The 14,159-nt window shown below is 39.2% G+C and overlaps 1 protein-coding gene across 9 annotated transcripts in view; it reads left to right on the forward strand.

Moving 5' to 3' along the window:
- Positions 1–13,902, forward strand: part of TLE1 (TLE family member 1, transcriptional corepressor) — a 76,278-nt gene extending 62,376 nt beyond the window's left edge. For 6 of the 9 annotated variants that reach the window (XM_083816542.1, XM_083816543.1, XM_083816545.1 and 3 more), the window contains 6 exons: positions 7,400–7,649; positions 9,247–9,512; positions 11,514–11,661; positions 12,033–12,183; positions 12,532–12,608; positions 12,770–13,902. In XM_083816542.1, the coding sequence (XP_083672668.1) occupies positions 7,400–7,649; positions 9,247–9,512; positions 11,514–11,661; positions 12,033–12,183; positions 12,532–12,608; positions 12,770–12,877 (1,000 nt within the window). In that variant the 3' untranslated portion in view covers positions 12,878–13,902. The remainder of the gene's footprint in view (positions 1–7,399; positions 7,650–9,246; positions 9,513–11,513; positions 11,662–12,032; positions 12,184–12,531; positions 12,609–12,769) is intronic. The other 3 variants (XM_083816544.1, XM_083816547.1, XM_083816550.1) reach the window with 1 other exon arrangement.
- Positions 13,903–14,159: the final 257 nt, after the last annotated feature.

Below are 14,159 nucleotides of genomic sequence, written 5' to 3' on the forward strand. Positions count from 1 at the left end.
CAAGTGTATTTCTCAATTATTTTTTTTTTGTAGCTTCATTTGCACTGGGAGGTGTTAGACACCAGAAAGAGATGAAAATATTTTCTTTTAGTAGGACAGGGGAATTTCATTTGGTGAATATTTAACTCTTGCAAGTTCTAGTTATGAGCAGACTTTTCTGTGTTTTCAGAGGGGAATAGTATACTGTTCTGGAACTGCTTAAAAAAAAACAAGAAAGTTTTCTGTTCAAACAATCTTTATATTTGTTCAGTGAATGTACAAAGAGAAATATTTTAAAGGAATGCTAATTTTACTGTATTACAGAATAATGGATTGTTGTTTTCCCAATTGTATCTATGGATAGAACAATTTGATAACATGTATGAAGTTAAAAAGATTTGTTATTTCTGTAAAATATCTTTATTCCTAATTCTTGACATTTTGCTCCATATATTGAAACACCACACATAGATATTCAATGTTTTTTTGTGATAATGACAACTAAAAATAAACTGGAGCACAAAGTAGAGCTGAAAGTAAAATGCACTTATCAACAGAAGAAAGTCTGCTTTTATGTTCTTCAGCTGAGGTATTTCTGTGCTAGCTAAGGAATTCCATTTGAATTGGAGGGATGAAGTGGAAGCTGGTTTTTTCCTTTTTTTTAGCATGTTACTTTAAGGCAGGAAGTGCACTCATTATATCGTTCTGAATACTTAGAGTAGCTAGCAGGTTGGTAGTTTAGTTGATTTGCTATGTTCTTGAGCAGTGAATTAATGTGGAAGCCTGTTCTTCTTGAAGAAGAGAAAACCTTTTCTTTACTCCCATCAACGTGTGAGAAGATAGTCTTGTAACTGTCATTTTCTGTGCTAAACTTTACTTTTTGTTCTTCACACCAGTACAGTTCTTCTACTGTGCTATTTCAATAGAATACTTAGTAAAATATAAGTGTAAATACAGATATCAATTGATATGTTCTTAGTTTAGAATCATATAATCGTTGAATAATTTGGATTGGAAGGGACCATTCAGTTCCAATCCTCCTGCCATGGGCCAGGGACACCTCACACTAGACCAGGTTGCTCAAAGCCCCATCCAACCTGGCCTGAAACACTTCAGGGATGGGGCATCCACAGCTTCTCTGGGCAACCTGTTCCAGTGCCTCACCACCCACATAGTAATGATTTTTTTCCAGATACCTAATCTAAACCAACACATTTTCAGTTTGTTATCCCTTGTTCTGTCACTACACATAAAGAGGCCCTCCTCGTTTTTCCCTAGTGTCCCCCTTTAAATGTTGGAAGGCTGCTATAAGGTCTCCCCCAATAAGGTTTCCCCCAGAGACTTCTGTTCTCCAGGCTGAACAACTCCAGTTTTCTCCTATAAATCCTTTCTTCATAGGAGGGGTGCTCCAGTCCTCTGGTCATCTTCATGGCCTTCCTCTGGAGCTGCTCTTACAGGTTTGTGTCTTTCTCATGCTGGGAGCCCCAGAGCTGAACATAGTACTCCAGGTGAGCTCTTGCAAGAGTGGACTAGATGGAGAGAATCACCTCACTTGACCTGTGGCCATACTTCTTTTGATACAGGCCAGGACTTGCTGTTTAATTGCATTTGCATTAAATAAGAACTCTCCCTTTTTCTCTGTGATTGTTAGCCCAACATAAGGGTTCAGATGTGAATAGCAACTTGGTGAGGAGAAACACTTGAGGGGCAAGGGGTGCCTTTCAAGAAATATCTTCAAGTTGAGCTTTAAAGAACTGAAGAACTTAATGTCATGAATCGTTGAATGGCTTGGGTCAGTAGGGATCTTAAAGATCATCTAGTTCCAACTCCCCTGCCATAGCCACCCACTAGATGAGGTATCCCAGGGCCCCATCCAGCCTGGCCTTGAGCGACTTCAGGGATGGGGCATCTGCAACTATTCTGGGCAACCTGGTGCAGTGCTTCACCCTCCAAGTAAAGAATTTCTTCCTAACATCTAATCTAAATCTGCCCTCTTTTAGTTTAAACCATTCCTCCTTATCCTATCACTATCTGACCATATGAAAACTCACTCTATCTTTTTATAATCCCCTTTTATGTACTGAAAGGTGGCAGTGACGTCTCCTGGTGCCTTATCTTCTCCAGAGTGACCATTCGCAGCTCTGTCGGCCTTTCTTCATAGGAGAGGTGCTCCAGTCCTCTGATGAACTTTGTGTCTCTCCTTTGGACCTGTTTTAACTGACCCACATCCTTCTTGTGCTGGGGACCCCAGAATTGGATGCATTTCTCCAAGTGGGCCCTCATGAGGGCAGAGCAGAGGGGGGAACAATCACTTGATGCAGCCCAGGATGCAGTTGGTCTTCTGGGCTGCAACCACGCACTGCTGGCTGATGGCAAGCTTTTCATCCACCACAGCCCCCCAGTCTTCTGCAGGGCTGCTCACAATGAGTTACTCTCCCATTCTGTACTCATGTCTGGGATTGCCCCAACCCAGGTGCATCACCTTGCTCTTGGACTTGTTGACACTCGTGAAGTTCACATGGGGCCACTTCTCAAGCTTGTCCAGGTCCTTTTGAGTGGTGTCCCTTCCTTCTGTTGCATTGACTGCACCACTCAGCTTGGTGTTGTCTATGAGCGTGCTGAGGAGGTACTCAGTTTATCATTGATAAATACATTCAACAGCACTTGTTCCAAGGTGGACCCCTGAGGGAAACCACTCATCACCAGCCTCTAGGTGGACATAGAGCTTTTGACTGCAACTCTGTCTGTGGCCTTCCAGCCAATTCCTCATCCACCAAACAGTGCAGCTTTCAAATCCATCTCTCTCCAATAGAGGTCAGGATGTCATGCTGGATTTTGTCAAAGGCCTTACAGAAGTCCAGGTAGATGACATCGGTCAGTTTTCCTGTGTCAGCTGATAGAGTCACTCCATCATAGAAGGCCACTAGCTTGGTCAGGCACAATTTGCCTTTAAAGCCATGCTGGCTGCCTCGGTTCTCTTCCTTGTCCTGCATGTGCTTCCAGGAGAATCTGTTCCATGATTTCCCAGGCACAGAGGTGAGGCTTGCCATTCTGTAGTTCCCTGGGTCTTCCTTTTCTACCCTTTTTAAAAGTGGGAGTGATGTTTCCCTTTTTCCAGTCATTGGAGGCTTCACCTGACTGCTGTGACCTTTCAAATATGATGGAGAGAGACTTGGCAACTACATCATCCAGTTCTCTCAGAACCCTGGGATAGTGGTCATCAAGCCCTCTCCATCCAGAGTTGTACCTGTTCATTTTCATCAGATGGTCTTGAAGGTGCTCTTTGCTTACAGTGCAAGGGACTTTGCTCCCCTGTCAAAACCGTAATGATTCTTTTAAGGTTGGAACACCAAAATGCTCCTCACTTTCAAGGATTGAGGCCTGTGAATACATCTAGAGCATTAAAATTGTGTCAATTCTTAAACATGTAATTACAGCTATATTATAGGTATAGCACTGGAAGTACAGTCCTGCTCAGAATTAGTAGGGTAGGCACTCCAACATGGTGACATGCTGGAAATACAGGACCCGTCTGGAAAGCAGCTTTGCAAAAGAGGACCTGAGAGTCCTGGGAGATACCAAGCTGAACATGAGCCAGCGATGTGCCCTTGTGCTGATGCTGTTCTTGGCTTCATTAGCCAACGTATTGCCAGTATGTCAAGAGAGGTGATCCTTCCCCACTACTCAGCATTGGTGAGGCTGCACCTGGAGTACTGTGTACAGTTCTGGGGCCCTCAGTACAAGAAAGACCTGGACATACTGGAAAGAATCCAACAGAGGGCCACCAAGATGATCCTGTGGTCTGGAGCACCTCTCCTGTGAGGAGAATCTGAGAGAGCTGGGATTGTTCAGCCTGGAGAAGAGGAGGCTCAGGGCAGGTCTTATATGTATAAAAAACTGAAGGAAGAATGCAAAGAGGATGGAGCCAAGCTGTTTTCATTTGTGCCTAGTGCCAGGACAATGGTCAATAGGCACAAACTGGAACACAAGAGGTTGTGTCTGCACATCAGGAAGCACTTGTGTGGGTGATGGAACACTGGTACAGGACGCCTTGAGAGGTCGTGGAGTCTCCCTCCTTGGAGATCTTCAGAAGCTATCTGGACATGCTCCTGGGCAACCAGCTCTAGCTATCCCTGATTCAGGAGGGTGGTTGGACCAGATGACCTCCAGAGGTCCCCTTCCAACCTCAACCGTTCTATGTTTCTGTAACCAGGTAACCAATGTTAAGGTAGCTTAGGACAACAGTGCTTGAGCAGCAGGTAGTCATTTTCATTACTAGCACTGGTACTGTTTTCTTCTGAAATAAGCTTTCTTCATCTAGGGAGTGTCAATCTTGCAAATGATGCAGGTTTGTTTGGAAAAAAAAGAAAAAAGAGGGAAGGTATGTGTAAGTAAAAGTTATACCATAGTACCTAGTAGGTAGAGGTTACCAGACTACATAAATGTGCTGACAGTGTTGATGTTAGCCTGACATACCACATACCTTCAAGCAAACAGGAACATTTACTTTTTTGCATGCTTGTCTTGGCAGGGGCAGAGGCATTTGGCAATGTGCAGTCATTTCTTTATACAGTGGATTGCTGATAACTTGCACTGTAGCAAAAGCTGCCTTGGCTTATGAGAATCTATAACTGTCCTGTTTGATAGGCTCTGAGATGTAGTCACCCTGAGTGCTGAACAGTCTTGTAAGCAAAAGCCCAATCATGATAATAAAAATTAAACTACTAATATGATATATAACCAGAATTTAGAGGTGGGCATGCTAGTAAGATTATACTCAATTAAAAATACATTGGGATAAATCACTGGCATTTCAGAGTAGAAGAATCATCTTAATGTTATAGTACATGAAGCACTTGAAAAATGTTCCTATTGTCTTCCTCCCACCCCATCTCAGCAAGAACTGCAAAAGTTGTGTATATGCACAGAAGCATTGGAAAACACTGGTTATTTAAGTACTATGAATTGAACAGAATATTTATGCAGTAACGGTGGAAAAGCAAGTGTACAAGTGTATTATCCATCTTAAACGTAATGGGAAAAATTGCTTAACACTTGCTTAATTGCTTTTCTTCTGTCCAGGATAAAAACAAGGGCAGGCCCCTTCAAAGTTGTACAGTTCTGTGTACTCTTCTTGCTAACAAATATTCTGCAACTGACTTCAATCTGTAGCCCAGGATGAGGTCCAACCTTTTAGCCTCATAAGTACTATGACTCCTATTTGGATTCTGTACCTGAATCTGAGCAGTCATTCAGCCTTGAGCAGTCCTGTTGCCACAATTCTTTCTCTCCCATTCTTTGTCTCATCTGTTTGGTGAATAACTGCTTTGGGACAGCAGTTGAGAAATGATATGGATTTCTACTTAAGCCTTTTTATTACTGCAATTCCTTATGCAAAAAAAAAAAAAAAAAAAGATACCATCGGAAGAGATGTATCTGATACACTTTGCATCTTGTATTGTCATAAGGGAGTGACCTTTGCACTTCCTTTCTTATCTTGCATTTCCTATTGCTTTTGTCATCTTTCGTGTTCATACATGTAGATGTGTTCTGAGCATGTCTTCAATTCACTTGTCCAACCATGAAACATAAATGAGATACAGGAATTGCATGCATAGACACTATTCACTTCTTTGGTTTATAGCAGTCAACTGCCTTTTACCCTTCCCTTCTGTGAAGATTGTGGTATTGCATTGTGTGACGGTTTCTAATGTTACCTTCTGTAGGAAACAACAAAAGAGTAAAACCTCTTTGTTTTCCTCTGGCTCCTTTTTAAAGAAATATCTTCTCAGCTCTTGGGCATATTCAGTTGCTTTAGGAAACAAGCCCACGTATATTGTGATGTCTATTATGGATCCAGGCACCTTACTTGTTCCTCTTTCAAACTGTGTAATACTGGGAAACACACAATAAAATACTTTTGAAAGTACTAGCTCAGAACAGAAAATTAAATTAAATTACCTACTGTTGGTTCCATTGGAGATTGATGCAATGCTTTAACTTGAACTACAGTAACTGAAGATTTCTGGGAAGAAGGTACATTTGGAAAAGAAAGCAGTTCTGAACACAACAATATATTAGAAAAATAAAGATATCACTGAGGAAGAGGTAGCTTATTATTAGAAAGGATACTCCTGTCTCACCCTTTTTATCCACTTTGGCCTCTTGAAGAATGCTGAGAATCTAACAGCAGCATCTAAAATGTGAGTTATTGATGCACTTAGAAGAGCAAAAAAAAAGAGCTCGCCAGTATAATAAAAAGTGCAGTAGTATTTTCATTATTTTTACAAACAAATAAAAAATACCACCCTGAACCTGAAGCCTTTGTTAGCAGCTACTTACGCCCTGGTCCTTGAGTAGAGACGACTTTAAACATCATGGTGAAAACAAAGAAATAATTTTGTGTACTTTCCCCAAGGAATAGTCCCATTGCTGGGATTCACTACCTCAACCTTCAGTTTTCATATACTTGAAATCATGCACTGAACAGAAATAGACATCACATAAGTGCCAAAACTACCAGGGAAACTGAGCCTTTCAGCTTTTCCAAATTACTTACTCAAGAAAATGTAAATTTAAACTAAAAGAGGGGAGATTTAAATTAGATATACGGAAGAAATTCTTTACTATGAGGTTGGTGAGGCACTGGAACAGGTTGTCCAGAGAATCTGTGGATGCCCCATCCCTGGAAGTGTTTCAGGCCAGGTTGAATGGGGCTTTGAGCAACCTGGTCTGGTGGGAGGCGTCCCCGCCCATGGCAGGGGGTTGGAACTGGCTGATCTTTAAGGTCCCTTCCAACCCAAACAATTCTATGATAATTATGAGGAAATGGTATCAGCTTTCTGATGAAAGCTGTGTACATGCAGTTTCTATTTCCTATTTAAAACACTAGTTCCCAGCTAGAAAGAGAGACATATGCACACAACTAGTGCTGATATTGAAGTGCAGGAACAGGCATAGGACAAGTTTAACTTTTGCTCGTGCAATGTCATGACAACAGGTGGAAGCTTCTTGTGGAAGATGTCTGGAAGAGCAGTGACTGGTCAGGGATTGCTGCTGCAGGACTTCTGGTGCTGCAGCTCAGAACCACTGGCTAGAAACCAGCAGCTTGAAAGATCTTTTGATGGTCTAGGTGACAGAGTGATATCCATGGCCATGATCAGTAGAGTTAATAGTAGGATTTAATGTGCTTCTCCCCTTCCCAAATACTTGAGGTGAAATGAGCTGAAAATGTCTGCTGTGACTCCTTTTCTCCCTCTGAGGTTTATGTGCCTTGTATTATTTGTCACTGTAGCTTTGATTTTCACAAGTAAAAATTGACAAAGAAATAAATCACAAAATACTGTCTTTTTCTTGCATTTCAGTGCTGTAGCTGGCTGATGTATTTTTTCTTCTCCTTTCTTTCCTTTCCCCAAAAAAGAGCCTACTCCTTTCACGTTACTGCAGATGGTCAGATGCAGCCTGTTCCTTTTCCTCCTGATGCTCTCATCGGTCCAGGAATCCCTCGCCATGCCCGCCAGATCAACACTCTGAATCACGGGGAAGTTGTGTGTGCAGTTACCATCAGCAACCCCACAAGACACGTGTACACGGGTGGCAAGGGCTGCGTTAAAGTCTGGGACATCAGCCAGCCTGGGAACAAGAGCCCTGTTTCTCAGCTGGACTGCCTGGTAAGTGAACAGGAACTTAGGCAGAAGGGTAACTTCTCCTCGGAGACTCAATAAGGAAATAGCTGTCCTTGTCTGGATTTTGTTCATATTACAAGGAAATAGCAGGCAGTTCTGTTTCCTGCTTTATACATTTAGCTGTCTTTTTTTTTTAAACACTGAACAGGTGGTGTTACAGAGAAGAGGACTGGTTTGTTTATGGATAAATATCATCACTAAGGGTCAAATAATATTTTAGATAGGACTTCTAAGTAGAGAGTGTACCTGATTATTCCCCCCACCCAAGTCATGCTGGTGATTTTTGCACTGCATGGGTTTAAAACAAAGGTAGCCTGGCTTAGACAGGGCTGTAGGGTGTTTTACTTGTGCCAGGAGTCATGACCCCTTTTTCGTAAGAGGGTAGCAACCATATAATAAAATAATGTGACAAGGTACAAAGGTCACTTTGTGTTCTTACACTTTTGTTAGTGTTCAGCACCTTACACATTCTTCTGGTTTGTTTTCACATCTCCCAGATAAAAAATGGATTGAATAAGGTAATATAGCCGAAAAGCTAAATCGAAAACCTCATTGCTCAGTAAGATGCTTATACTAGAAGCAGTGTATAAACTAGAAGCAGACTTAATGTCATAAAGCACAATAATATATATTCCAAATGAAAACAATTCTAGTTTAAGAGTTGATCCAAGTAAATGTTGGTTTTGTTTTGCTTTATTTTTGTTAAGTCCTTGCCTTTTATTTACTTCTACTCCCATATCATTTGTCTAGTGGTATACATATGGTTGTGTATGCATTCTGTTTCATGGCAGGTTTGTCTCTGCTCAGTCTTAGCTGCCTTCATGTTAGTTATGGAACTGTATAGCTGGCTAAGCCAGCATTTCCACTGTACTACTTAACTTTTCCTTCCCTGTGACTTAAAAGAAACAACAAAAACAACAAACCCCTAGTTATAGAAATGTCTTTGATTTCTACCTGCACTACTTCTTATTTGTTTTGAGTTACTGATCTTATACCTCGATTTCCTAAAGAACTGTTACCATGTTGGACAGCAGCTACAGGAAAAAAAACATCAAATAAGCTTAAGGAGTCAGAGAAACAACAGAGAAACAGCATAAATTCAGGACCAGAATGGGAATATTCTGACTCAACATCTTAACTTTAAAATGGTGAATGCAAAATATTGATTAAAAGAAAACTGCAAAATCTGAAAGGCATGAGACTCGAACTGTATTTTCCTAAGTGGTTACAAATGAGAGGTCATTTGATTTTTTCTAAATATTCCTGTGGTGCTGGTAGTCTTAACTGGTATAGTGCACTTTCTCAAATGCAAGCTTAATTTGGCTTTGTCTCTTTGTAATAAGATGAAGGACTTCATCAGGTTCAAAACAGATTAGACTCTAGCAATAGGAATCTGCAGTTTAATTTCTGGAGCTGCAGTCTCTGGTTAGTAATGAGATGTAGACATTTGAGACCTTTTAGGGTCTGCTGGTTCCTTTTTTGTACTTTGGTACTGAAAAAAATCGCCTACTCTTTAAAACTTGGATGCAGTCAGAATCATATTAGTGGCCATTATTGGCATGCATGTATTAACACAACCAAGATGATTTGTGTTGTACAGAACAGAGATAACTACATCCGCTCTTGTAAATTGCTGCCTGATGGATGCACCCTAATAGTTGGCGGGGAAGCCAGCACATTATCCATATGGGACCTGGCAGCACCAACTCCTCGTATAAAAGCAGAGCTGACATCCTCAGCCCCTGCCTGCTATGCTCTGGCTATCAGCCCTGATTCCAAGGTGTGCTTTTCGTGCTGCAGTGATGGGAACATTGCAGTGTGGGATCTGCACAATCAGACATTGGTCAGGTGAGTCATTACTTGTTTACAGACAGCTTTTATTAAAGTTAGTCTTTGAACAGCTAGATAAATATTTATCTCCCTGAATAATGGTTCATGACAGCAAAACAGATAGTATTTCTCTTGTAAAGAATGAAGTTTGTGCTCATGTTGGACAGAAACTAGTTCTGGTAGCTTCAGCCTAGTCCTGGAAGATGGTTTTTGAGGACCTAAAGGGCTGTTACATAACCTATTGAAGTTGATATAAAAGTTCTTGTTGGTTTTGTTTAGTTGAGATTTGTCTTCAGGTTTCTACAAGCAGCATTTCTACTAGTTTGTGTTTGATTTGGACTGAACTTGCCTTATAGTGAACTCTTTGAGGTTTGTTCTTTTCCATTGTACTGAGCATTTACTAAGTAATAAAATGAATTTTCAATTCATATTTAGTGATGATATGTAATAAAATTAACCTTTCAAAAGTAGTTGAAAAGCTAAATCACCCCAGTTCTTTATGAAAGTGTAGAGAACTGATGTTTGGTTATTCATAAGAGAAAGATAATTGATTTTTGGAGTAGGAATTTGATCTCTAAAACTTGCAGAGAGCACAATAAATGCGTTGCTATAAAAGTTGCTTCTGAAATATATATTTTTAAACTTTAGATTAAAGTGTCTGGCAGGTTAATATTCAACATGAGTGCTATGGCACAGAAAAAATGATAGGACCGTGTGTGTAATGGCTCTTCGTAACATGTTGTGTGGTTTTACTAGAAAATTGGTCTAGGCTTACCAAAGTTGTGACAGTTTACAGTATTATAAGAATGAAGAGCCTAAATTGGGAAAGACCATGGTATCTTAGAGGATTTGAATACATTCACTGAAGAAGATGCTGTTTTCTGTGATTTAATTAGATTTTCTGTATCTCAGTAGTTAACTTTAATTTATGTGCAGATATTCATATTAATGTGTGTGCAAATCTGACTTTCTGTTAAATTTCTAGGTCAGAAAATACTTTAGTTATATAAAGCCTTTAGTTTGCCCTATGCATGCTTAGTCTCTGTAAGGGTGAACTCTTTCTCCATCTATGACTGTTTTGAATGAATGGTACAAGTTACTTTTATTCTTATGAGTGTTTGCTGTGTGTAAGTGTTCCCACTACTTGCTTGCTGATCTTCCTAATTGATAACACGTGGAATTTTCAGACCAGTTCTACAAAACAAAATGTGCCTTGTGACCTTTCTGTGGTAGTGCTTAGTGAATCATACCCTTCATTCCCAAGCTAGTTGTCTTCTTCCCTTCTCCCTCCACCTTTGACATCGATGCAAAGGACTTTCCTAAAGCTAATTGCTGATGAAAAATGCAAAAGGCTTCTGCCAAAGGATTAAGGAAAACTTCATATGACCTTTTGGTTGTTGAAAGCTGGGAATTCCTAATGAGAATATTTTAAAACAAAATATACTGTCTACTTATTTTGTGATCTCCTGATCTCTTGCCAGAGAATGTAACTTTGCTGACTTGACGATGCTTTTGCTTGACTTACTGGATCTTTATCTGGATCGTTTCCTATTAATATCTCTGCTCATTATTTATCATGTTGACTTACAGCCAAAGAAAAATACAGTAGCTGATTTCTGAAACTGGAATTTTATTCTCTCAGCACTTGTTTTGCTTTAATCTGAGTTGTCGTTTAGTACTTCTAACTGTAGTTCTGTAGTTACTGTATTTTAATGTACTCACAAGCTTTTCTTTTAAAATAACTAAAAAGAAAAAAAAAAAAAACACACTTTTCAAAACCTGATAGAAAATAATGAGTTTGTTCAACTACTTATGATGCAATCTATTTCTCTAGCACCTGGAAAATATTTTTGTAATACCATTGTGTTTCATGCCAAGTCAGAGGGAGGGGCTGATTTTTGCCCATCAGCAGACAGAGAAGAGATGACACACACATACAGAGTCCAAAACTAACACCACAACAGTGTTTACCTTGAGCTCTGGCAGGAAATCATTATTCAATCTGGTTTGTTTTATCAGGCAATTCCAGGGCCACACAGATGGAGCCAGCTGTATTGACATTTCTAATGATGGTACCAAGCTCTGGACAGGGGGTTTGGATAACACTGTCAGATCATGGGACTTGAGAGAGGGGAGACAGCTACAACAGCATGACTTCACGTCACAGGTAACTAGATTTTCCTACAACTTGGGTGGGGAACAGGGGAATGTTTAGGGTGAAAGCTGAGAAATGAACCCAATGCAACTGGCAAATTTTAGTCAGATTGTTTTGTTTGCTTTGGCTGTTCATAACACAATATTTTGGAGCTTTCATATGTTAAGCTGCTCTGGAACAAAGTGATAGACTGACACCACTCTCTTTCCATATTTTTTTTTCTAAGTTTAGAGGTAAGAATGGGTAATTTAGTCACTTGAATTTTGACAAGCTTTTTCAGTATTGAACTATGTCAATTCTATTTGGCCCTTGTCTTTCTAGCTCTCTCAATTCATTTAATCACTGTATGAAAAAAAAAAGTGTAAATGTTGCTGAATTTTCAGATATTTTCCCTTGGTTATTGTCCTACTGGTGAATGGCTAGCCGTGGGAATGGAGAGCAGCAATGTGGAAGTGCTACATGTAAATAAACCAGACAAATATCAACTGCACCTTCATGAAAGTTGTGTATTGTCACTCAAATTTGCTTACTGTGGTAAGTTGCCCTGAAGATTGAACTGGGGGTCAGGACTTTATTTCACACTTATTTCATACTTTATTGCACAATCATAACTTTTTTGATAATCAAAATTTATTTAATATCTGTTTCTTAATTTGAGTAAATATCTCTGTTTTATGAATACAAATGTATTCAGCTATGAACAACCATTTATTTATTTATTTATTTAAAGGCTGGTGTAAGAGTTGAGTTGTTTGTAAAACATTGTTTCTACTTAGTATGGGCTTTGTGTAATGGTAATTAGCCAACGGATTTCAATTTGACCCAAAATCTGTCAGATGACTGTTTCATATGTTTTCATAGTTCTTCTGTTTCATATTCTAGGTAAATGGTTTGTGAGTACTGGGAAAGATAACCTTCTTAATGCATGGAGAACTCCATATGGAGCCAGTATCTTCCAGGTAAGCATGATGATGGTTTTAAAGAAAAAAACTAGAAAATCCTAAGTCCCGAGAGTGGATTCATATCTCTTTACCTATGTGATCTAACCAAAATGGGATGCTGAGATGAGGGTAATAGACTTTTTTTTTAATGAAGTAATATATTTCTATTTTTCTTCTAGTCCAAAGAATCTTCATCAGTGCTTAGCTGTGACATCTCTGTGGATGATAAGTACATAGTCACTGGCTCTGGAGACAAAAAAGCTACAGTCTATGAAGTTATCTACTGAAAAATATGCTGGGGATATAATTTTTAAAAAAGTTGAACTGGGCCAAAATTGTTCTTAATTATAGAAGTAGAAAGGTTTTGCCTTTTAAAAAGGAACGAGAGTATTGAGGTTCCAGACCTTATCATGAAACTACTCCGATTTTTCAAAGTAGAAGGCAACATCCAGCAACTAAATATTGGCTACGTGGACCAAACAGAACACAGAGGCAAGATGGACAGATGTAGCCTAGTTTTTTGACGTAGTTTTTAAAGCCAAGTCTGCTGAAGAATGTTGAAGCCTTTTTTTTTTTTTTTTTGACCTCATGCAAATTGTTCTCATTGCCTGAATATGGGGATAACCTTTTCTGTTCCTTGCAATTCAACTTGCATTCTGTCCTGTGTAGAGCAGCAGTGTCTCAGATGAACTTGTTTCCTGGTTCTGCATCTTGTGATACGTTTTTGTATTTTTGTTGAAGGTCAAACATTTGTATAAATTGTAAATATATTTAGTTTATTACAGTAAAAGCTTTAGTACAAACAACCACTCTTCTCCCCCCCCCTCCCTCCACCCCCTGCTTATTTAAAAAAAAACTTTTGGGGATATAAGTACCTTTTTAGAAGAGAAAGCAAACACTATGTATAGTTTGAAAACTGTCTTATTCTTTATAACTCTTCGTAGATTTCTTTATCATACTTCAAAGTAATTGTTTGACATATTAGGATATCAATCCAGTAGATACTGTCTTGTGCTGCAGAAAAACTAAAAGGCAATTTTGTACTAATTGTAGTGTAAATACAAAAATTGAACATTTCATAAAGTTGTGCAGTTTATTTTAAGTTTATTCTGATGTCCCATGTATATGTTCTGTGGCAGATACATTAATATGTGCCTGATCATAATTATTTTGGTTGTCTCTCTAGAAGAGGAGATGATGTCCCTCTCCTCTCTCCCACAGCTGAACAGAGTTCATGAAGGACTATGTTTCAACTAAGTACATCAGAGGCTTTATTCTTTTGACTGAGGATGTCTATGATTAAACAAAGCTAGATAAGTTGTGTCCTTCATATTTTACAGAGGAAAAGTGGTAGCTAATAACCGTTTCCTTTTTAATGGCTTGTCTATACATAGATACTCAGGTAAATTTAATTAAATTACCAAAGTGTGAGTTTTACAGGGGATTTACTTAAATGATGTTAAATACTTGCAGGGACTGCAAGTGAAGTGAATTAACCTAAATTAAGTTAAACTTGCTTCTTAATTTCTTGTGAGAGTATTGATAAAGGAATTTTTTTGCTTATTAACT

The sequence above is a fragment of the Anser anser genome (genome assembly GCF_964211835.1).
Source record: "Anser anser genome assembly, chromosome: Z".
Taxonomy (NCBI): domain Eukaryota; kingdom Metazoa; phylum Chordata; class Aves; order Anseriformes; family Anatidae; genus Anser; species Anser anser.